The following is a 23422-nucleotide window of genomic DNA, read 5'->3' as shown; positions in this document are numbered from 1 at the left end:
GGTTCAAGAATTTTCAAACCGAATCGAATCAATTAACTGAAATTTTCATTAAAAGAAAATTAAATTGAACCAAAAAATTGAATCAAATAAATAAAATTTAATTTGATTTAATTGAGTTTTGCTCACCCTAAACCCAACAGCATTATGGGAGATAAATTCTGTGGTTAATAAACGTGTGATATTTAAAAGATGAAAACCCTTGATGGCAGCAATAAAAGTAGAAGTTGATAGAACGGTCCAAATAGTAAATGTTGATATGGGTGTGACGACAGGGATTAAAAGGGAAACCCATCTCGAACCGGATAATGCAGGAGCATCCAGATTTATGGAAAAGGAAACAACGACAGATCTTTGTTGCCATCGTAGATTGCAACCGCAAAAAATTGCGACATTAATATGAGCCATCTTGTAAACTCACATCTCCATGCAGTACCGTAAACCGTAAAGCATACACCTAAAATGAACTAATTCCATTTAGCAATGCTTTTGTTATCACATCTCAACCACAATCTCCTTTTACGCACGTGAGTTATGAACTTTCTGCCCCCTTGCTTATCTCTGCTACTTGCAGGAGTATCCACACAAATTAAAGCCATGAGTCCATGGATGACAATAAAACAGACAACTATTGGCCCCTCTTCTCTTTTTGTTTTCCCTCGCTATAACCTATACAAATGACATCATGATCGTACATACACGATGCCGCTCAGACTCAAGGGAGAATAATAGTGTTGCATATTCTTGTATGTTTTTTGTCCTTCCAAATCTCCCAAATATGAGAAAATCACATTTAAAGTCCTTCTAGAAATAGTAATTATAATTAAAGACTCTAAAATTATAAAACTTCATAAATAGACTATGGCCCTTAGTTGAAATTCTTTTTTTTTTTCAATGGTTCTCTTTAATATTTTCAATAATCATTTTTTTTATTTTTCTCAGTAGTTAATTTAGATATTTTTAATGCCCATCTTTCATAATTTCAGTATGGAAGTTAATCTTCCCTGAGGTCACTCTTATATAGATTTGAATCTCCATTTGCCCATCCACTAATTATCTGTGATGATTTTCTTTTGGTGCAATGTGAGAGTTGAAGAATTATATATTTCTTAAAGTCTAAATTGAGGTGCTGCCTTTATACTTTATCTTTGACAATTTGACAATTGGTTTAGCTTATCTGTCAAATAATTCGCTGTTATTTAACTTCTAGTCAAATATAACTCGACTCTAATGTATTAAATATTTTATTTCCTGCAAAAAAAAAAACTTGAAATTACCTGTCATTACTAATACTATACACCTATTCAGCCCCGCAGTTGTATTCAGCATCGACCATGGACAAGCTGCGTGCTCTTATCGTCACTTCTCTTGTCTTTGGACTGCCATTTCTTGGAACAACAGTGGCAGCTTTGAGGGGCCATGATGGATTAGAGGAATGGGGATATGTTGAAGTCAGATCCAGTAAGCTGGATGTTTTATAATTCTATAATCTGCAATCATTTTATCATATTTCAAAGAGATAACTTTCATGAGAATGCTGTAGATGCACTCAATTGTTCTTTGGATTGTTACCACAGAAGCCCACATGTTCTGGTGGCTTTACAAAAGTCCTTACCGAGTAGAAAATCCATCCAAGCCATGGCCAATCATTCTCTGGTTGCAGGGAGGACCTGTGAGTATTGCTAAACGAAGGCCAAACTAACACAGAGAAGCCCAGATTTTGTCTTTATATTATGTGTGCGTTATAAAATTGATCATGCATAAAAACGGAGGTCCCTTCGCCCCCCAAAATTTCTGAGCTTGTGTGAATGTCGAACCAGGGCGCTTCAGGAATTGGCTACGGAAACTTTGAAGAGGTTGGACCTCTAGACGTCAAGTTGAAGCCAAGAAATTCCACATGGTTGCGAAAAGCAGATCTCCTGTTTGTGGTAATTAACCCAGCCATAATGAAAGAACTATAGTTACTAGCTTTTCTGTTTAAATTGTTGGTTCATTTCGACGAGTAAAATACAGGATAATCCAGTTGGAACTGGGTACAGTTACGTGGAGCATAACGAACTCCTCGTGAAAACAGATGAGGAAGCAGCCACTGACTTGACTACTTTGCTGATTGATATTTTCAACAAGAATGAAAGCCTCCAAAAGAGTCCTCTCTACATTGTGGGAGAGTCTTGCGGTGGAAAGTTTGCAGTTACCCTTGGATTATTTGCTCTTAAAGCCATTGAAGCGGGCAAATTGTTTGTCAAGCTTGGAGGTTATCATCCCTCCTTGAAAGCCCTTTAGCTTCATAAATGAGATGAATGATCTGTTAACATGATTCTAAATGGAAATGTCCTGTGCAGGTGTGGCATTAGGGAATAGCTGGATCTCACCTGAAGATTTCGTGGTATCTGCTTGAATCAATACTCTGCTCAGTGCTCACCATTATATTGAGACTCGCATTTTCATTGTTTCATTGACATTGCAGTTCTCATGGGGTCCCCTGCTCAAAGACGTCTCACGACTTGACGAAAACGGGCTTCGAAGATCCAACAGGTCCTTCTCCTACTATTTCCATCTTCTTAGATCCAACAAAAATCTAAGAGAAAAGCATAGTCTGATTCTTTAAGAATTTCTCGATTATCTAACAAAGCCCATTAACAGTATAGCTCAGAAGATCAAGAAGCAACTCCAGGATGGCCTTTTTGTTAATGCAACTGATTCATGGCGCGAACTTGAGACCGAGATTTTTAATAGCAGCAACAGTGTGGTACTGTAATTTTTACTCAACGTTTTATCCCCGAAACCAAGTTAGCTTTGTAATATTATCGTTAAGACTATTATTTTTTTCGGGGAAGAAGTTAACATGGTTTCATTCCAGGATATTTACAATTTTCTGTTAGATTCTTGGGAGGATGAGTCAGCATCTTTATCACCAGCGGGGATAAGCTCAGCCAAAGGAACCCGACACAGACGCTACTCCAAATATTTGTCTTCATTAAGTGGCGGGGATAAAGAGATTGTGAAGTTGTTGAATGGAGAGATCAAGGAAAAGCTGGGGATTATCCCGAATAATGTTATGTGAGTTTTAAGTCTCTTGCTATTTCACGCTCCAGGAATCAAATTTAAAACCCATGACCGGCTAGCAACTGTGGTGATGACAGATGGCAATTTCAGTCAGATGCTGTGTTTGATAGTTTTGAGGTTGATTTCATGAAACCAAGAATTGCCGAGGTACCTGTGATAAGCACATAAATCCTTCCTGACTTATTTTATCTGTGAGTTCTCCAATATTTAAAAAAAAAAAGAAAAGAAAAGAAAACTCTTCGATGATTTGCTCTATTATAGAAGTTTCCTCGTCCAATATGGAATGCGAATTCAGTTTTTTCTTAAAAAAAAAAATCGTGTTTTTGGAAAATGCGCAGGTTATGTACAGAAAATTGGATTTCATTGTATATAATGATTACCGCGTCGATGTCAGTAGTAAATTAGGAATTACACAAGATTAGATGACGTTATCTATCACAGCCTAAACCTTTCTGGAAAATAATTGACACATTGTATTCTGCCAGGTGGACGAGCTGCTCGCGAAGGGAGTGAACGTGAATGTGTACAATGGACAAGTAAGTCTCTCCACACAACTCTTAGTAGTGTGTTTCTCATAATTGAGGCCTGAGGGCGATGGCTGGAAATTCCACTTAATTGTGTGTCAGCGAATTAATTTAATTGGATGAATGGGCCCGTTTTCTTGAATAAACACCGCTGAATGATGTTACGTGATGTTTTTTGTCTTCATATATACCTATCGTTTAGGGTCGATCACAATACTGGCAAAATTAAACATGTGTGGTCCTTGTAGCTTGATGTCATTTGTGCAACCAAGGGAGTTGAAGCCTGGCTCAGGAAGCTCAAGTAACTCTTCTTTTCTTCTTCCCAGCTTCTTTTTCCAAAAGAAATTTAGCAAAAGGCTTCATTTAATTAAAAATTAAAAAAAAAAATAGGTGGGAAGGGCTTCCAAATTTCTTGGGGAAAGAAAGAACACCACTCTACTGTGGAAGTGACAAAAAGACCAAAGGTTTCGTCAAGTCATACAAAAACCTTCGTTTCTATTTGATTCTTGGTGCCGGCCATATGGTTAGTCATTGATTAATATATATATATATATAATAGCCTTTAACAGCTACCGCGATAGAAGCTTAGTAATTCTATTGGATTCTTGGTGCACTATCTGTATGTTAATGCAGGTACCTAGCGATCAGCCTTGCACGGCCTTAATCATGGCCGGTGCTGTCACGGATTCACCAGCTGCTTCCAGCTAAAAGAGAACCAAATCGGCTACTCTGTCTCTCTCTACACATATATATATATACTTGCCAGCAAGGAACTAACAGAGAACATCAATACAGTCACGAAGCTGCAGGAAATTAAACATGATTTAAGCTCCATTTCCACGTCTTTCTGGGTCTCTTGAATAAGCATACAAATATATACATATATATATATATATATATTGATGAGATAGATTTAAACTGCCTTTGTTTTAAAAAATATATTTTATGTTGTGTGTCTCCTTGAAGAACATATAGTAATTGGAGGCTATCCTGAATTCATACAAAGCAATGGATTCTAAGATGCTGTATGTTGAAGAGATGGGACGTTCTTACCACCGTGTGTCCGTACGTGTCCAGTGCTTATCCTTTCCTGCCCCTGAAAGGCACAAGGCTCTTCCTTTTAAACCAAGTTGGCCTGTCATCGCTGCATAAGGTTCCTGTCATCTTGTTACCTAACTACCTTAATGAATGCAAAATATATTAAATAAAGGTGAAAAATAATTTAATAAAAGAAAGCGATTCGCATGATGCCAACAAACAAATGCGTTATTACCTGTATTAACGAATATCATCTTAATTAGTATCACATGCACAATATTCTGATAATCTAAGTATCAGCTTAGAATATTGGCAATGGCAGACATATGGACCAGCTAGAATGCTTCCTCCTGGACTTGTCTCGGTCAGAATCCTTCAAACTAGGATTCTGCTATCCCAACATCTGCGGATTCCATTATTTCTTCTTCTTTTTTTTTTAACTCTGATTGGTTCTTAGGGAGGATGTCCAACATAGCAACGAACCTATTACCGGGGAAATGAACTTGAAAATGCTCAGATAAACACCAAGCACGCACTAAAGCTTATAACCATATCACAACGGCGCAATAGAGTAACTTGATTGCTCATTGGTGCTTAATGTGTTTACTTTATATATAGATGAGCCAAGAGTGAAATGGCAGCAAATAAGTTAGCAAACTAGCTGACGGAAATACAAGTACGCTTAACTAACTGATAAGAATTACCCTTCATCCTTAGCTGACTCCTATAAACCACGATGGACCAGAGATTTGCCAGTTTAATTTGGTTCCACTTTCCATTGATTTAGTTCACGTACGTTAACTGCGCTTCCTTTATTTATAGGCATTCACACTCTAAAAACAATTCTGATTTATATTTGTTTTTTTTTGCATTTGGATTATATTCTGCCTATTAAATCACATCACTGTTTTCTTAAAAAATCACATTATGATCATAGAAAATGCTTGTTTAACGAGCAATTTTAAATTCAAATGATTTCTTGGTTATTTTCTTCTGCCCCTGTTTTGTCTCAGTATCTAATCGGTCTTGATCTGCATGTACACTCTGACTAACCCTTGCGGTATTAACATACATGATGCGTGAGCGTGATTGCATGCATTTGCACACGGTGCACCACAAAAATCCTGAAAGAAAACTAAAAGGAGAAACAAGAGAGTCAACAATGAAACTAACCGTGTCAAGTTGTTGCATTAAGCGTTCTGGGAAGATGAATTAGAATGAAGTTACTAATTTACTAAAGAAGATGCGATTTTGAAGTTAGAAAACAATATCAGGAGAAATCTAGAGAGGAAACTCCATAAGCCAAGTCGTACGGATTTCCCTTTCCAATTCAATTGTCAACAGCTTAAAAACCCTGAACAAATTAAGAAACACTACACAATTAAGTGCATGCATAAATAACAAAAACGTTCTTTTTCAATTTATATGTATATACATCCGATAATTTAAAAAAAAAAATTAATTTTTTAATCATTTAACTTTTAATTCATTTATAATTCAGTCCTTCAACTATGACTCACTGTGACTCAGTCCCTCAACTATGAGTCGCCTATGACTCAGTCCCTCAACTTTTGAATTACTTACAATTTAGTCCCTCAATTTTTGTTAGTTTTTTTTGCATGTTAGCTTAGATCTCACATTAATGAGTAAGAGGAGGGTATTTTAGAATAATATATGAGCATTTTTTTTATCCCTCTTATTTGATAAAAAATTTTTAAAAAAATTAAAAAATAAGGATCGAATTATAGGTGAATCAAAAGTTGAGGAATTGAGTCGCAACGAGTTATAGTTGAGGGACTGAGTCATGATAAATTATAATTAAAAAATTAAATTATAAGTGAGTTAAAAATTAAGAAATTTAAAGATTAATTTTTTTTTTTAACATATATATCCTATGATTCTTGATATCATGTTCTTGGCTTTTCTTTAAAATCATCCCTTTTCCGCTTGGATAAGAAGGTAAAAAGTCATAAATTGTACAGTTATTTTATGTCACATTCATCAATAATACTCTTTCAAGTCTTGACATGTCAATCACCAGGAGCGTAGGAAACAGCTGCTCTAGCTAGTGACTTTCAACGAGTCAAAAAGGTACTCATGATTAACATCATGCTCCCTCCCATCTAGTTCATTTATAGGTTACGTTATAATTTTTTAAATAATATTTAAAAAAAATTTTAAATTATTTTTTATAAAAGAAAAAAAATATAATATTATTTTTTAGGTTCATTATATAAGAATATATTTAAAATTTTATATATTTTTATTTTTTTTATATTAATATTCATGTAGTTGATAAAAATTACTTGTAAAAAAGATTGGAGGAGTAGTGGATAGTATTGGCCCAAAAAATAAAAGATTAACATTGTGGATAGGCATGCTTTCAGAGTTTTTCACATATGAATGATTAATACCTGTTTGAATTTTAATTGAATATAATAAATTAGAAAAATAATTGATTAAATGATAGATTTTAATTATAATTGATTGTGTTATAACACAATCTGTTTGGATATTATTTTTTTAAAATTAATTTTAACAAAATTAAAGATGTTTGAATAATTTATTCAGAATTAATTTTAGCTGTATAAATTACCATAAAAAACATTGCCTTTTAAAATTAAATTATTGATAAACTTGTTTCTAATATTTAAAAAGTAAAATATATTATTTAAATTATATATCTAATTAATTATAAAAATTTAAATTATATTAATATTAACAATTTTAATCTACATAAATAAATAACTTAATATATCTTAATTCAAACAAATTTAATAAAAGAGAAAGATTGTATTCTTAAATACCAAATATCAATTTTATAATAACTAATGAAAATGATAATGTAAAAGTTGATCTGTAATGACATCACAAATATAAGCCATATTCGATGAAGACGTGAAGCACTGCTTAGAAATTCTAGCAACCTAAAAAATATAACGATGTAACAAATGATATAAAATCTCTTTTTTTCTTTATGTACCTTTGCAACAATCTTTATAATGACCTTTAATTTTAAATTAAATTAAATTAATTTTCTTCTATCAAATAATATTTTATTTAAATTAATTTTATAGCAAGTGCTAAGTGGAGGATAGTAGTTGATAGAAACTTATGTTAATAACTTTTTTAAGGATTTAAAATTTAAATTTTACTAAAAAAAAAGAGAGTTTGATTTTTTTTTATTAAAGTTTGTGCCTTTTTATAATTTTTTTGAACCTTTCTTTATAATTTTCTCCATATTTTTGTAATTTGAACCCAAAAGCTGCCTCTGATAGCTTTGTAAAAAAAAAATATCGATTTTTTTGGAAAAATTGCTGTTTGGATTCTAAATTGCAAAATTACTTTTTTTTTAAAAAAAAAAATCGGTCAATGAGCTATCCAAAAACACACACTATAAAACAGACCAACTGAACAGCAAGACTCACCGTCCAACTTCAACTCAAGTTCCACCAGACTATTATCAGAAAATTCCAAATCAATTTTAAATTAAAAGACTCCCCTTTTTTTTTTAATCTGTATTCAATGAATTTTTTAGACATCTCTACCCGTGACTGGGTAAATATTGGGTGCTGCGCGTCTTGTCCCACCAAAACCCCATTGTCATATCCCTGGGCCATTCTAAATCAGACAAAATCCTAATTATCAAAGAGGAAGTGAACAAGTGTCACCGTGCCACACTACCGGCACCATCCGCATCAAATCCAATATAAATTCTAACGTTCTTAATTCACTAGATTTATGCCCCGTTCATCGGAAATATTTTAGTTTTTAAAAATAAAAAATATAAATATTAAAAAATTATTTTTCTATTCTTAAAGTAAAATATATTATTTTTTATTTATTTTATCTTAATTATAAATATTTTTTATTTTTAAAATTTATATAAATTCTCCTTAAAATTAATAGTTAAGAATTGTAAAATATAAATATATCTTTTACTTTTAAGTTTTCATTTTCACCTATTTAATTATTAATTGACAGTTATTATTCTTAATATATTTTTTGAAATTTTTATTTTTATTTTAATTTTATTAGTCATACAAACTAATTTATGTAGTATTTTTTAAAAAAATTAAATATATATTTTATTTTTTAAAAAATATAAGGTATTTTTAACTATATCTTATCCCAAATAAAGTAGTTATTTATTTTTAAAATAATACTATCTTTTTATATTTACTGTTTAATTGGGTGTTTTACTCTAAAATATATATAAAATAATTTATTTATTATGAATATTTTTTTAAAAAAAGTCAATGATTATACATTTAAATATTAAAAATAATTTATATTTTTTAACATTCAACTCTTAAGAAATGACCTCTTAAAAAAAGGAGTAAGTTTTCAAAAATAATATTTCCAACACATATCTACAAAAAAAAATTAATAGAATAAGAGATAAATTAGTTGATATACTTTATGTTTATGTTTATTTAAATTTTATAATCTTGAATAATGAGACTAAAGTGTAAGTTTTAAAAAACAAAAAAGAAATCTTTATAATTCTAACAAAATAAAAGGAATGCTAGCATATTTTACTCTTTAATTTATTAATTTGTGCAGATTAAAATCTAAAAAATATTTTATTTTAAAATTTATTATGTTCATATGTATTAAAAATATAAATAATAACTTATGTTATTTTAAAGTGTATTATCTCATGTAAGTTAAAATTTAAGAAACACTTCTTCTTTTTATTTCCTGAGATATCCTTATAGTTGGCAAGCATGAGATTAAAATTTTAATGGGATAATACTTATAAGAAATGACTTCTATTTTACCATGTGCTACTCTTATACATATTAAAAAATATCATTATTTTTTAAAATTTCTCATATCTTGTATTTTGAAATATAATCTAGCTTGTTTTTTTTTAAATGTGTTGCCTTGTGTATCACCTTAAAAAAATAAAAAATATACTATAATGAATCATACTACAATTTACATGATAATATTATTTATAAGTCATAATTATAATGGTTCTAAATTAAGCAAATAATATAATTCATGTTTTACTATCATTTATCAATCATACGTACAAGCATCACAAGTAATATAATGATTATTAAAAAAAGATTAAATATGCAGTAAAAGATAAATTTATTAATATTATACAATTAATTTGTAACTTATAATTTTTGTTACCTAAACTTGAGACACATAACTATATTAATATTTTTTATAGGTGTTTAAATCATAATTAACTTTTACATATAAATAATAGAATAATAAATTTTTATTCCTTTTGCATTTAAAGAATATAAATAAAAACTTGTTCTATATATGCTCACACAAACTATTTTAATTTATTATTTTTTTTATTAATAATAAATATTACCTCCATTCAAAAAAAAGTCATTTTTAACTAAATATCACCTCCAATAAATTTGTTACTTAACTTCAAAGTAATTCCATCTTTTATGTTTACATCTATTTAATAAATTATTTTACCCTAAAATAAATATAAAGCGATTTATTCAATATGAATATTTATGAAAAAAATTATTACACCTTAAAAGACTAATTTTTTTTATTTTTTAACATCCAATCTCTTAAAAAATATCTTATATTTTTTAATGGAAGGAGTTTATAAAAGAATTATTTATATATCTAACACTTATTGTTTTACTAAAATCTTATATGCACCATTAATTTTTAGTATAAAATTCTATATAATCTCTCAAAATATAAAAATATTATTTTTTATGCCTTGTTTAAATTTTTAAAATTTATAAATTAGACCCTACTCATATATTTTAACTGTAGGTCCTACACACTGTTTTTTTAAACCACACTATTTTATTTTTTAAAAATTAAGTTTATTAAAATATTATATTCCCTCAATTACCTTTAGAGCCTCAATTCATATCAAATTTAAAATATTTAAATATATAAAAAAATTTATAGTCAAGTTTAACTTTTAACACCTCTAGCTTTATGATTTTTTTAGACTAGTTTAACTACCCCAAATTATTAAAAAATATTTTATTTTATTTTTTCTTTATTGAGTCCATACATTACATTTTTGAATATCTTTTTTGGCCAATTTATATATTTAATTTTTAAAAATACACAAAATAAATACATTTAAATAATAAAAATTAATTTTTTGATAATTTAAATAATTTTTGGACAGCATTTATATTTAAATAGGGGCATTTTAATCGAACAAACATGACTTAATAGTCAACTAATAGTTAGATGGATGAAAATAAAATCTTAAAAATAAAAGCAGGACTATTTTATAAGTATCCATACTAAAAAATATTCATATAGGTTTCAAAAAATAGGAGGTATCATTATTTAATATAAAAATGGATACAATAATTTTTTTATTTTCAAGTATAAGTTCCGCATCAACAATTTATTTTTTTGTAGATCCTACATGTACCTCTTTTATTACAGGGATCACATTATTCTTTTCTTTTTTAATTTACTATATCATATTACAAAAATTAACAAATAAAAATAAAAAAAAGAAAGAGAATGATAGATACTCTAACAATTTTTTAAAAAAAAATGAAAAAGTCAAACTGTGTTTAGAGATAAAAAAACCAAGGAAAATATTTATTATCCTCTCCAAGATGTAAGGTATTTTTAATTTTTTATGTATAATTATTATTTTTTTTTCAAAATGCCCCTATTGTAACATCCCAATTTAAATTTTAATAGTTAATTTGGGTTAATAGAAATAAAAAAAATAATATTTAGAGGTAAGAAAATTTAAGATCTGGAAGAGGGATGAATTTATGTTGAATAAATATGATTTTTGAGGTTGTCAGTAGTATAATAAATGTTCTAGAGTATAAATTTATTGGTGATCTTTGAATTTGTGGCTTATGGATCAAATTCTAGACTAGATCTGAAAATATATGTTGATTTATTGAGGTTTAGATGATTATTTGGGATGAGAAATGAATTATTATGGCTATAGGATTATGATTCTAAGCTAGAGACTTAATTTTTAATTTTTGGGTATTTTAGGTACGAATTTATGAAATAAAAAGAAAATTTTGATAATAAAAATTAGTTTAAAAGTTGATTTTTAAATTATTAATGTTTATTGATAATTAAAAGAGGAGTTAAAAATTTTACTTAATAGTATTAACTATAGATTTGTATTAAGATTGAGATTAGAAATTATGTTATATTTTTAATTCTATTATTAGAATTATTTTATTAGTTTCAAAAATTGAAACTAATATTTATAAATAATATGTTATTTGTAGATTGTATTACTGGTGAAGATTGTGGTGAGAGAGAAATTTTAAGGAATAATTTATTAAAAAAAGCCACAAGGTAACCATGCTTTTAATTTGTGATTAGTGTTACTTCTTGTTAATTGGGTGATTATTGAGAAAATTATGAATTTTTTAATATTGTATAATTGTGCAATATTATTATGAATTTGTTTAATTATTATGGGAGGTGTTGGGAGACTTGCTATTATTGTTGTATTTATGTGCCACGTGGTACGCCCCTATTGGAGCTCAATAGGTGGCTTGTAAGGGCTCGGACTAATCTACCTTTGGCCGGGTAATTTAGCACCGAGTGAGGGCTACGGCTCGAGGTTAATGGAGGGATATAAGGATGGTTGTTTGTGTGTATTGTAATATTTCTTATATTTGTTGGAATTATATTATTTTTAATTTTCACTTAATAAGTACACACTTAACTGTTTGTATACACTATCATAAATTGGCTTTGGTTACTGGGACTTTTGAGTCTCATTATGTGGTTAACAATTTTCAGGAGAAGAGCCACGAGTGACACGTGGAGGAGTCCCAGAGGCTTAGTGTTATAGATCCACTGTCTCTTTTGGGTATTTAATTTATGATTTATAATGTGTTATATTGCCAATATTTGGGCTTTTTTGTTTATTGTCAATTATATAAATATATAAATGTAATCATGCCTTTCAAACTATTTCTATTTTTAGTACAATTTGGATGACTGTAATTTTAATATTTGGTTTATTTTGGATTGGTTAAAATGACATGATTATAAGGCCAAATAACTGGCTTATGTTGAAAATTGACTAAATTGCTTATTTTACTTGTTGGGAGTATAAGGATGGACAAATGTGATTTAGTTTACTTGTTGGGAGTATAAGGATGGACAAATGTGATTTAGCCTAATGGCATGTGGGAGGTAAAAATTTATCTGAAATGTTATAGTGTGTAAGTTGAAGCCAATTATAAAATATTTTATATCAAAATTATTGATATAAAAATGTGTTGGGTGTCTGTAATCCAACTATGGTTGAGTTAAATTATTTAAAAAAAAAATTTTGGTGTGTTACACCTATTGACAATGATTTTATATTTATTATAGGATATTTAATAAGAATAAATATAAAAATATAAGGTTAGTTGAAAAGTAAATAATTACTTTATTAGAGGGTGAGATTTAATAAAAAATATTTTTTATTTTTAAACCAGGGAGTATATCATATTAAAAAGATTAACAAATAAAAATAAAAATAAAAAGAGAGAGAAAGAGAGAGAGAGAGAGAGAGCACGCTAGATACTTCGCAACAAATTTTAAAAAGAGAAAGAAAAAGTCGGATGGCATCCGACTGTCTTTACAGTTAAAAAAACCAGGGAAAAAGTGGGCATTTCTGGCAAATTACTGTTCATTCAACAAAGACACAATGATGGAATCATGACCCAGTTTTCAAATCCTTTTCTCATATATGTAGACTACTATACTCCGCAATATCAGGCATTTGGTGGAACAACATAGGATGCTACTCAATCAAGGCATGAAACCTCTTAAATGTCAATATATACCTCACGATTTAAGTTATATATTGTATTTGCTTTATTATACGAACTAGAAAACAAATACATGATAGGCCATGTCCAAGGGCGCCACGTCGAACATTATAGAGGGAATGATGGCCCGCTCACTCGACCTCTCATATAGGTTGCAGTCTTCTTTTGTTCCATCTATTAATTTTCTGAACATTCCTTTAGGTATAATGGAAAAGTTGTGCGCTCTCATCGTCGCTTCTCTAATCTTTGGCCCGCCGTTTGCAACAAGAGCAACAGCTTTGAGGAGCCGTGATGGATTAGAGGAATGGGGATATGTTGAAGTTAGACCTAGTGAGCCAAATACTTGCTGATTCCATATCCATTTGGTCATATTTCAAATAAAATATATTTTCTCTTGAAACGGCCGGTGTGATGAAGTTTTCTATAATTGGATTGTTATGACAGAAGCCCACATGTTCTGGTGGCTTTACAGGAGTCCCAACAGAGAAAAAAATGCCTCCAAGCCATGGCCAATCATTCTCTGGTTGCAAGGAGGTCCTGTAAGTATATCATTGAATGCTTGAGGGTCAAGAACGGATTATAAAATGCTTCATGAATGAAAACCCAGGTTGCTCTGGTACCCAAAATTCTGAGCTGGTGTAAATATTGAATAGGGTGCTTCAGGAGCTGGCTATGGAAATTTTGAAGAGATTGGGCCTCTTGATGTCAACTTGAAGCCACGAGACTCCACATGGTTGAGGATAGCCGATCTGCTGTTTGTGGTAACCCAGCCATAGAGAAAACTAATCTTCGACGGCAATTAGTTCCATACTAGTGATTATATTGATTAGCTTACTTTTATCCTCCAACCTTTTAATTTGTTGTTTTCGCTCAATACCATGCATATAGGATAATCCAGTTGGAACTGGATTCAGTTTCGTGGAGCATCCGAAACTGCTCGCGAAAACAGATGAGGAAGCAGCAACTGACTTGACTACTTTGTTGATTAAGATATTCAAAAAGAATAAAAGCCACCGAAAGAGTCATCTCTACATTGTGGGAGAGTCTTATGGTGGTAAGTTTGTGGTTACCCTTGGATTATCTGCTCTCAAAGCCATTGAAGCTGGGAAGTTGCGACTCAAACTTGGAGGTAATCCCTCCTTCGAAGAGTCATCTTCATACTTCGCTGTTTCTCGATCGAAGCCCTTCAGATTAATGTATGAGTTGTAATTATCAATACAATATAATTATTAATCCCCTTGTATTTCGTACTCAGGTGTGGCATTAGGGAATAGTTGGATTTCCCCAGAAGATTTTGTGGTAATTGCTTGAATGCACCATTTACCACTGTCCACTGTATGTTGACTCTGCGTTTTAACTATATACCGTGTACACATATTGCAATTGCAGCTCTCGTGGGGTCCCCTTCTCAAAGACGTCTCGAGACTCGATGACTATGGGCTGCGAAGATCAAACAGGTTCATTTCATACTGTTTCTATCTTCTTTGTACGATATATGAGAATTTCTCAGTTATTTATATCTAACAAACTCCATTCTAGAGACCAGTATAGCTCGGAAAATCAAGAGGCAACTTCAGGATGGCCAATTTTTTAATGCCACAAATTCATGGCTCGATCTTGAGGGGGAGATATCATATAGCAGCTACGGAGTGGTACAGCAATTTTTTGTCTACATTCTATATATCCTTTCTCAAACATAGTTAACTTGCATAATTAAGCTACTAACTAAATATAGTAAAACATATTGTATTGGGTAATTAATCCAGAGCATGTACAATTTCCTGTTGGATGAGGAAGATTCGGGAGTTTTATCAGGAATTGAAGCGAGATCACCCCAAAGAACCGTGAGGAAACGCTACTCCAGTTATTTGAAAGCATTGAGGTCTTCAACAGGTGGTGGTGGGGATGTTGGGAGTTTGTTAAACGGTGCCGTCAGGAGGAAGCTGAAGATTATTCCGGAGAATGTTACGTAAGTTTCGTGATTCGCCTATTCCACTGTGTAAAAGACGGATTTATACCAGCTATCACTTGTGGTGACAGATGGCAACTTCTGGCAGACCCTGTAACCCATCGTTTTGACGGTGATTTTATGAAGCCCAGAATTGACGAGGTAACAACACATCGGTGATTAATTAATGATTAATTAGAACCACATGTCAGCTGTGAATTACGATTTAATTGTTCTTTTCAATTATAACGTACTGTCGGCTGTTGGCGAGACCGTGTCTTCGTTTTCATCTTTTGACCATCTATTAATATACGACGTTAAATTGTTCAAGTTTCGTGCAAGAAATGTATTTTTTTTTTCCTCTTTAAAATCAAATTAAAATATATAAGCTAATTACTCCCACCACACCACAATAGAAGTTGCTTTCTACAATTACCTATTAGTTTAACATACAGAGTATTAGATAAATTTTATATTTTTTTCCTTCTATACCCTTGCTTTTTTATTTATTATCTTTATATGTTTCATATTTAAAGACTTTGCAAATGAAAACTGAAAAGATATAAATATTTGTAGAAAAGTAAGGTGTTAAATAATATTTTTCATAAACTGTAAGTTAGTTAATAATGATAAATATTGTAGTTCTAAGGGAATAATTTATAAGTCAAAATTTGCGTCCATGATGCACTAGTGTTGTGTTAACAAAACTTAATGGTGTATTAATAAAAATTAATTGTGAATATTACACTAAATTTTTATAATGTTTTAAACCATTTATGAAAACTAACAGAATTATATAAAAGCCTGACCTTTCCTTGCAATGTATATAATTGACATATTTTAGTTGGGTTGTTTGAGCTAGGTTGACGAGCTGCTAGCAAAGGGAGTGCATGTAACCGTGTTCAATGGACAAGTAAGAATACTTCCTCTGGACACGCCTTTCGCATTTGGTTGAGAAGAATTGATGACAATATCATACTAGCAATATTCTTTTAGATATACAGCTAACCATTATGTGATTACTCTGGTGACTATAGTTAATCAATCATCCCACCTTTCTTGAGATGTGTTTGGATAACATCCCAGCTGAGGTTTGGGGATGTTAAAAGCTAATTAGAAATTATTTATAAAAAAAAAAATGAACAAGCAGTGGGGGCTTAATGGGCGTTTTGACGGAAGCTACCTGGAGAAGCTTTTTAACGTAGTCTGAAGGTTGCATTATGTTGGATGAAATTTTGGAGTGAATATCCAATTTAATTACCCGTACCCTCTCTCCCCTTCTTCGGTTCTGCTCTCTCCCTCACTCCCTCATCCTTCCCTCCCTCTCCTCTCTTCACTCATCACTGTCACAGCGTCTGATATGTTTTCTGGACTCCCTTTCCTATGTTTTTTTTTTTTTTGCACTATTGTCGCTAATTTACAAGGTCTCCAATAAGAAGTTCTCCAGTGTTTCAGGGGAATGGGGTGTGTTTTAAGGTAGTTGACAAAATTGAAAACACTTCATTTCCAGGAACTGAGGAATGAATGAATATTCTATGGGTAACAGGTCTGAAATTTCACCGTCTGTGACTCCTGTTTTCCATGGCTGGTGGGGGGGAAAAGACAAAGGAATTGAGGAGAGGTGGAGGATTTTTTTCATATGTTGTTATTATGTTTTTACGTCAATAAATAGTTTTTTATATTCAATTTTTTTTCTTTTGCTAAAAAATACTTTAGTTATAATTGTTTTTTCAATAATTATAATTTATTATTTCATTCTTTTTAAAAAAAATTAAGATTTTTGAGTTATCAATGTATTTTATGTTTATAATTTCCTTTTTAAAAAAATTATAATTCCAATTAATATTTTCTCTAAAAGCATCAAATTAGTCATAAAAATATATACAAGAAATTCATGTTTATTTCTATTATTATACATCCCAACTAATTTTTAAATTAAATTATTCAAAAAAAAATTAATTTATCCAATAAACTTCTAAAAAATATTTGAATATATATCTCATTATAATTATGGATTTTTTTTTCAACTTTAATTTTTTTAACTTCAATTGAATCATATTTGATTGTAAATATTTTAATCCAACCACAATCATTTCGCTTTGGACTGGCACGGTGGCAGGGTACGAACTAAGTAATGCTGTTCGTACATATTCTCCCCTCTACTATATTTTATAATTGCAGAGATAGGTCTATGATAGGATCCTATAAATGTGAGAGACTAAAACATTAGAAGCATTGATTACGGGCACCCTAAATAGAATAACGGTCAGTCGGCCAGTGGAGTGAGAGGCCTGCTTGTTCAGATTGCCTGTGGATCATGTTTAATGATGTTGTGTGGTATAATTAACAAGAAGAAAACATGTGTAACATGGCCTGGCTGTAGCTGGATGTGATTTGTGCGACCAAGGGAGTTGAAGCATGGATCAGGAAGCTCAAGTAAGATATATGATTGCTGTTGTTCGTTAAAGAAAGGGAGAAGGCAACGTTAACATCGTCAATTTGATTAATGACTGTTTGTTCTGTTTCTGCATAATGTAGGTGGGAGGGGCTTCCGAAATTCCTAGGCAAAGAAAGGGAGCTCTTGACCGGGAGGTGTGGGAGTGACAAAAATATCAGCAAAGGCTTCCTCAAGTCTCACAAAAACCTTCATTTCTATTGGATTCTTGGTGCTGGCCATATGGTAATTAATTACATTAATCATATATACATGGCCACGGTATATTCATTAATCGTATCTTTGACAGTACCCATGCATTAATTCGCAGTGACGTGTATGAGTTGCCTCTGTATGCATGCAGGTGCCTAAGGACCAACCATGTATGGGCTTGATTGTGGCGTCTGCTATTACACATCCATGACAACCTGCTTCTACTTGATTCATAAGGAGATATATAGCGCAACATAAATAGACTACGTACGTATAGACTCTGTGTGTATGTGAACAGTAAGAATCGGAGCAAGATTAAGCAAAAGAACAACCATAAACTTGTCGTGTGTGTGTTTGTAACAGAGAGATGTAGCAAAACTCTATCCAAGTTCTGCAATGTACTGATTACGACGTTATGATTAACATATTTTTAGCAACGGAGTGATGAGTATATATGGGTCCAGTGACAAGTAAAAGAACTCAGAGCAAGAGCTTGGGATATGAGCCCATTACAATGATGGCCCTCGAGTACATTTCTAAGCTCTTTGCCCGAAAAAAATATTACACCCGCGCACCAAAAACCACAGTTTTTTGGTTGAAAAGACTACCGAATGTATTATTACATTGTGCATTCATTTATACCAAAAACAAAAAAACATCGAACGCATTATCTGTACAAAAAAATTAAAAAAAGAGAGAGAGGATAAGCTTTACATATGACCAAAAAATAGTAAATAACTATTTGCTTAGCTTGAAGATGAATTAAAAATTGTCAAAAAGCACATTGAATTTTAAAATATAGGGAAAAAATCTCTTTACTATTTTAAATATGTCTCAAAAATAAGAAAATCTTTCTTGTTAGTTCTTATCAGTCAACTTCATCACCCAAACAAGTAAGTTTTATTTTTTTCTTTCATGCCATCAGTTTTATGAATTTACATAATGATCCCTGGGAAAAATAAAACGTTGTAGTTCTTTTTTTAAGAAAATATTATTTTTAAATTGTTTTTTTTTCTCAATTATCTATTATTTTTCTACACGCTAATTTAAAACAATTCAATCAATTTATATTAAGTTAATGAATTATAACAATTGAATTGTTTTGAATTACAAATATAAGATTGAGTTTTTCAAAATCAAGAATTGTGTAGGGAGTAAGTAGTTTAATTCCATGTTAAAGTTTATAAGTTAAACTAATAATTGAGTAAAAATTTGAACTTACAAAAAATTTAAGCTTCCAAAGCCACGAATAATGTGTTAAAAGTTTGAATCTGTAAAATACCAATATTTCAAATTGCATCACATATCCTATTGAAATTGTATCCGATATCGATGCTTCTTTAATATGTATTCATAGAGCATCAAAATATTTTTTGTATTTTTTATACATATCCGATACTTATAAATTTTATGACTTGAAATTATATTTTTTTAAAAAATAAAAGTACCAATATGTCAGATATGTACATTATAGATTGTGATTGGTTAATTAATGTTTAATATATTGGGCCAAAAATTATTTATACTCCATCCGTTTAAAATTATAAGATATTTTTAACTAAATTTTACCTCAATAAAGTAGTTATCTATTCTTAAACTAACTCAATCTCTTTATATTTACATCTATTAAATACCTTATAATAAACATAAAATCATTATTAATAAAGATACTTTTAAAAAAAGCTAATAATTATACATTAAAAAATTAAAAATGTCTTACATTTATAAACATATAACTCTTTAAAAAATACCTTATATTTTTAAACGGAGGAAGTATATACATATGAGCTATAAAAGGAAAATTCTTATTCTTATTTGCTGTGAGATAATTTTTAGTAGCTTTTAGTAGTATCCTTATTTTATAAAATTTATATAAAATATTTTTTTAAAAAAAATATATCTAAAACTCTAAAAGGATGTTTGGCAATCTATTCTCATAACAATTTTCTATTTTTTAAAATAAAAGAATAAAAAAATTTATTTATATCATGTCTTTAAAAGGTATTTTAAAAATAAAAAATAAAATATTATTTTAAAAAATAAAAAAAAAAAACAAATTTTAAATATTCTGAAATTATTATTCTAAAGAATAAAAAAGAATAAAAAAATATCTATTTTTATTATTTTTTATTCTTAAAATATATTTTATAAAACATTAATTTATTATAAATAAAAATAACTTTAAATAGTTTTATAATTATTAGTTTTTCCCTTTGATCCGTACAGAAACGATAGAGGGAGTCGCCTGCCCTCGATACGCAGCACGCTTTCTGTTGTTGTCGCGTAGCCAATTAATATCATTTATTCACCTAAAGCCATGTATGTGTGCTTCACGCTAGCCCAGCCACCCCTCGTGCTTCTTCCATCATCTTCTTCACTTTCACAGCCCAATTAAAAAAGAAAACCAAGCCTGTCAAAAGAGAACAAACAGATCAACTCCTTTCTTCAATCGTCCCTCTCAACTGAACTTGGATTAGACTAAGGATTTGGAATGGCGTCGATTCCGTCTGAGAACGGCGTCGAAGGAGATGACGAGCGAGAAGGAGGACGAAGAAGAGGAGAAGAGGAGGAAGAGGGGGAGGAGGAAGATGAAGAGGAGCCTAGGCTTAAGTACCAGAGATTGGGAGGCAGCATACCTTCCTTGCTAGCAAGTGATGCGGCGTCCTGTATTGCGGTTGCCGACCGGATGATCGCTCTTGGCTCCCATGCTGGCACCGTTCACATACTAGATTTTCTTGGCAATCAGGTGACCTAACACTCTCATTTCGTTTCGTCATTTATAGTGGACGATGGATCTTTTGGATCCAATTTCGTCGGGTGTTGCACTATTTATTTAAAATTCGAGCTTTCATATCAACTTTGGAGCTTTCTACTGCATTTCCCCTTTTCTTTTTAACTTCTTTTCATTCTTTCTGGAACTTGTTTCTATGTTTTAATGTTTTATAGCGAGTGCTTGGCATCATGAGGGTTAGGTTGCGAGCCTCGTTTCACTAGACTCAAAATGGTTCCTTTCCCTTGCTTTTATCATGAGTGAGCGCTTGTTTGCGTTGTCTGTTTCTTCAAGTGGTTGTTAAGAATTATGTCTATCATTACTCGTACTGTTTCAGGGTCCTTAGAGGCCACACTGTACGCACCATATATCTTATGCAATGTCATGGAGGATTGCTTGTAGCTTCTGGAATGCCACAGCCAATAGCAGACATGTTATTGTATTGTTTCTAAAATCTCTCTAATCGAATTTCCCTATTACAGGTGAAAGAATCTCGGCTCATTCTGCCGTTGTTAACGACCTTTGCTTTGACATAGAAGGTGAATATATTGGAAGCTGTTCTGATGACGGATCGGTTGTGATAAACAGCCTTTTCTCGGATGAGAAAATAAAATTTGGGTATCATCGCCCATTGAAGGCAATTGCTCTTGACCCAGATTATTCAAGAAAACATCTAGGAGATTCGTCGCTGGTGGCCTAGCTGGCCATTTATTTCTTAATTCAAAGAAATGGTTAGGCTATCGTGATCAGGTTTTGGATTCTTCTAACCCTAGGAACACAATTGCTCACTAGTCCTTCAATTTATTATTTATTAACCATAGAAATAAACGCCTAAAAAACAAAAAACAAAAAATAAAAAGCAGGTTCTGCACTCTGGTGAAGGTCCAATACATGCAGTGAAATGGAGAACAAGTCTTGTTGCTTGGGCAAATGATGCAGGAGTGAAGGTTTATGATACTGCCAATGACCAGCGTATAACTTTTATTGAAAGACCACGCAATAGTCCCCGCCCTGAGCTATTGCCTCCCCACCTGGTTTGGCAGGTTTGTCAAATCTCTAAGTAGACATGCATGCTATTCGAACATGGGCATTGTGGCAGGCGGATGCCACAGCTATAGTTAAATCTGAGGCTTGTTTTAGACTTTTAGTTATTTGAACAGCTGCATGATCACCGTACAATTCATTGTTGTATTATCTCTTGACAAGACGGAAGCCTGATGTCCTTCAATCACACACAGGATGACACCCTCTTGGTTATTGGGTGGGGTACATCTGTCAAAATTGCATCAATAAGAGCACATCACCATAAAATAGCCAATGGGACATACAGGCAATTTCCCTTGTCTGGGACGAACCAAGTGGATATTGTGGCATCTTTCCAAACCACCTATTTCATCTCGGGAATTGCACCCTTTGTGATGCTTTGGTTGTTCTAGCTTATATTCCTGCAGAAAAGGATGGAGAAAGGGATTTTAGTAGCACTGCTCCTTCACGTCAGGTATGTTATGCTAGTTGCACTCAATGATAAAATTCATTCAACTTTCATAGAGACATTTCACCTCCTATTTGTACCATCTCTATCTTCTCTTGCCTTTTCAAGCTGCAGCCTTGTGTACTTTGTTTATGTTTCCTAAGATAACTAAGATGAAGGGTTTGTAGCTTCCAAATTTTTAAATTTACAGTGGTCATAGTCTGGTCCATATTACTGGGATGCAATGGAAGTTTATAATTTTCATTGTAAAGGATCAAATCATGATAGGTCTCATTGGAATTTTAGATTGCATCATACCTTTAAATACGTTTCCTTACCATATTAACATAATGCTGCTTCTTACAAACTAGTCAATCATATATACACTCTGCTATTACATTCTCTATTGTGGTATAGGTCAGGAATTTTGTTATCATATTCTTTGTTAGTACTCTTAGCTAGCATCGTTTGTTTTGAAATGGAGATCTTATCTAGAACTAACTGCACAATGTCCATTAAATTTAAATATGGGAAGAATGTAAAACGATAATCACATATCATAAAAGGCTAGAACCGTGAAGCCACTATGATACCATCATCCTCATTAAATTTGAAAGTTTGCTGCGTTCTTAAGGTGAATAAACATAAGTTTCAACAGGGCAATGCACAAAGACCAGAAGTACGTGTAGTTACATGGAATAATGATGAACTTTCAACAGATGCTCTACCAGTACATGGCTTTGAGCATTACAAGGCAAAGGACTATTCCCTTGCTCACACTCCCTTCTCAGGTTGACATTTGGTTAGCATTGTTTATTATCTGTATTATGTGAATGAATTGGATTTGCATAATAACAGTAATAGCAGCAGTTGTAGTAGTAGTAGTAACTTCTTTCTTTCAAATTTAGGTAGCAGTTATGCTGGTGGTCAGTGGGCTGCAGGTGATGAACCTCATTACTACATTGTATCGCCAAAGGATGTTGTCATTGCAAAACCAAGGTTAATGTTAACTTCTTTAAATTATTATACTTCTCGTAGGGATTGATGCATTTATATAAGAATTATAACCAGAAAAAGCATGTCTGGAACCGTATCTGTCTGACTATCATTATTTATACATTTTGTGCTCTTCTTCATATTAATGATGTGCCCTTCCAATGCCAGCTATCTTTTAGGCATGG

At 31.5% G+C, this 23422-nt stretch overlaps 2 protein-coding genes and 1 pseudogene across 4 annotated transcripts; all 3 read left to right on the top strand.

Moving 5' to 3' along the window:
• The first annotated feature begins 1319 nt into the window (after nucleotides 1-1319).
• LOC129297716 (serine carboxypeptidase-like 51) lies at nucleotides 1320-4646 on the top strand. Of its 2 annotated transcripts, none has more exons than XM_054936069.1 (13): nucleotides 1320-1458; nucleotides 1541-1669; nucleotides 1818-1925; nucleotides 2011-2251; nucleotides 2340-2383; nucleotides 2465-2532; nucleotides 2641-2746; nucleotides 2858-3057; nucleotides 3141-3210; nucleotides 3549-3599; nucleotides 3836-3888; nucleotides 3978-4110; nucleotides 4221-4646. In XM_054936069.1, exons 1-13 carry the CDS (start codon nucleotides 1441-1443, stop codon nucleotides 4293-4295), a joined length of 1296 nt encoding a protein of 431 aa, XP_054792044.1. In that variant the 5' UTR covers nucleotides 1320-1440; the 3' UTR covers nucleotides 4296-4646. The 2 variants fall into 2 exon arrangements, with proteins under 2 accessions (XP_054792044.1, XP_054792043.1); XM_054936068.1 differs by having other exon boundaries at nucleotides 1326-1458; nucleotides 1575-1669; nucleotides 4221-4645.
• An 8931-nt stretch (nucleotides 4647-13577) lies between these two features.
• Nucleotides 13578-18451, top strand: LOC129297715 (serine carboxypeptidase-like 51). Of its 2 annotated transcripts, XM_054936067.1 has the most exons (13): nucleotides 13579-13735; nucleotides 13850-13944; nucleotides 14059-14166; nucleotides 14294-14534; nucleotides 14661-14704; nucleotides 14795-14862; nucleotides 14952-15057; nucleotides 15172-15374; nucleotides 15446-15515; nucleotides 16216-16266; nucleotides 17737-17789; nucleotides 17892-18033; nucleotides 18152-18451. In XM_054936067.1, the coding sequence occupies exons 1-13, from the start codon at nucleotides 13612-13614 to the stop codon at nucleotides 18209-18211; spliced, it is 1365 nt and encodes a 454-aa protein (XP_054792042.1). In that variant the 5' UTR covers nucleotides 13579-13611; the 3' UTR covers nucleotides 18212-18451. The 2 variants fall into 2 exon arrangements, 1 of the variants encoding a protein (XP_054792042.1); XR_008590236.1 differs by lacking the exon at nucleotides 17737-17789 and having other exon boundaries at nucleotides 13578-13735.
• A 2797-nt stretch (nucleotides 18452-21248) lies between these two features.
• On the top strand, nucleotides 21249-23286 carry LOC129297713 (vacuolar protein sorting-associated protein 41 homolog; annotated as a pseudogene).
• Nucleotides 23287-23422: the final 136 nt, after the last annotated feature.

Source organism: Prosopis cineraria, unplaced genomic scaffold, assembly GCF_029017545.1.
Source record: "Prosopis cineraria cultivar Desert tree isolate PC_DT_omini unplaced genomic scaffold, ASM2901754v1 PC598, whole genome shotgun sequence".
Taxonomy (NCBI): domain Eukaryota; kingdom Viridiplantae; phylum Streptophyta; class Magnoliopsida; order Fabales; family Fabaceae; genus Prosopis; species Prosopis cineraria.
The sequence above is the reverse complement of the archived record's forward strand: the minus strand, read 5'-3'. Positions and strand labels throughout refer to the sequence as shown.

What these genes read in the sequence shown, in the direction of transcription:
- LOC129297716 (XM_054936068.1), top strand. Translation starts at nt 1,332, where the DNA reads ATGGACAAGCTGCGTGCTCTTATCGTCACTTCTCTTGTCTTTGGACTG. An exon ending in TCTCACCTGAAGATTTCGTG is followed by an intron (nt 2,384 to 2,464) that starts GTATCTGCTTGA and finishes TTGACATTGCAG; the next exon opens with TTCTCATGGGGTCCCCTGCT. An exon ending in GCCTGGCTCAGGAAGCTCAA is followed by an intron (nt 3,889 to 3,977) that starts GTAACTCTTCTT and finishes AAAAAAAAATAG; the next exon opens with GTGGGAAGGGCTTCCAAATT.
- LOC129297715 (XM_054936067.1), top strand. Translation starts at nt 13,612, where the DNA reads ATGGAAAAGTTGTGCGCTCTCATCGTCGCTTCTCTAATCTTTGGCCCG. An exon ending in ATATGTTGAAGTTAGACCTA is followed by an intron (nt 13,736 to 13,849) that starts GTGAGCCAAATA and finishes TTGTTATGACAG; the next exon opens with AAGCCCACATGTTCTGGTGG. An exon ending in ATTATTCCGGAGAATGTTAC is followed by an intron (nt 15,375 to 15,445) that starts GTAAGTTTCGTG and finishes TTGTGGTGACAG; the next exon opens with ATGGCAACTTCTGGCAGACC.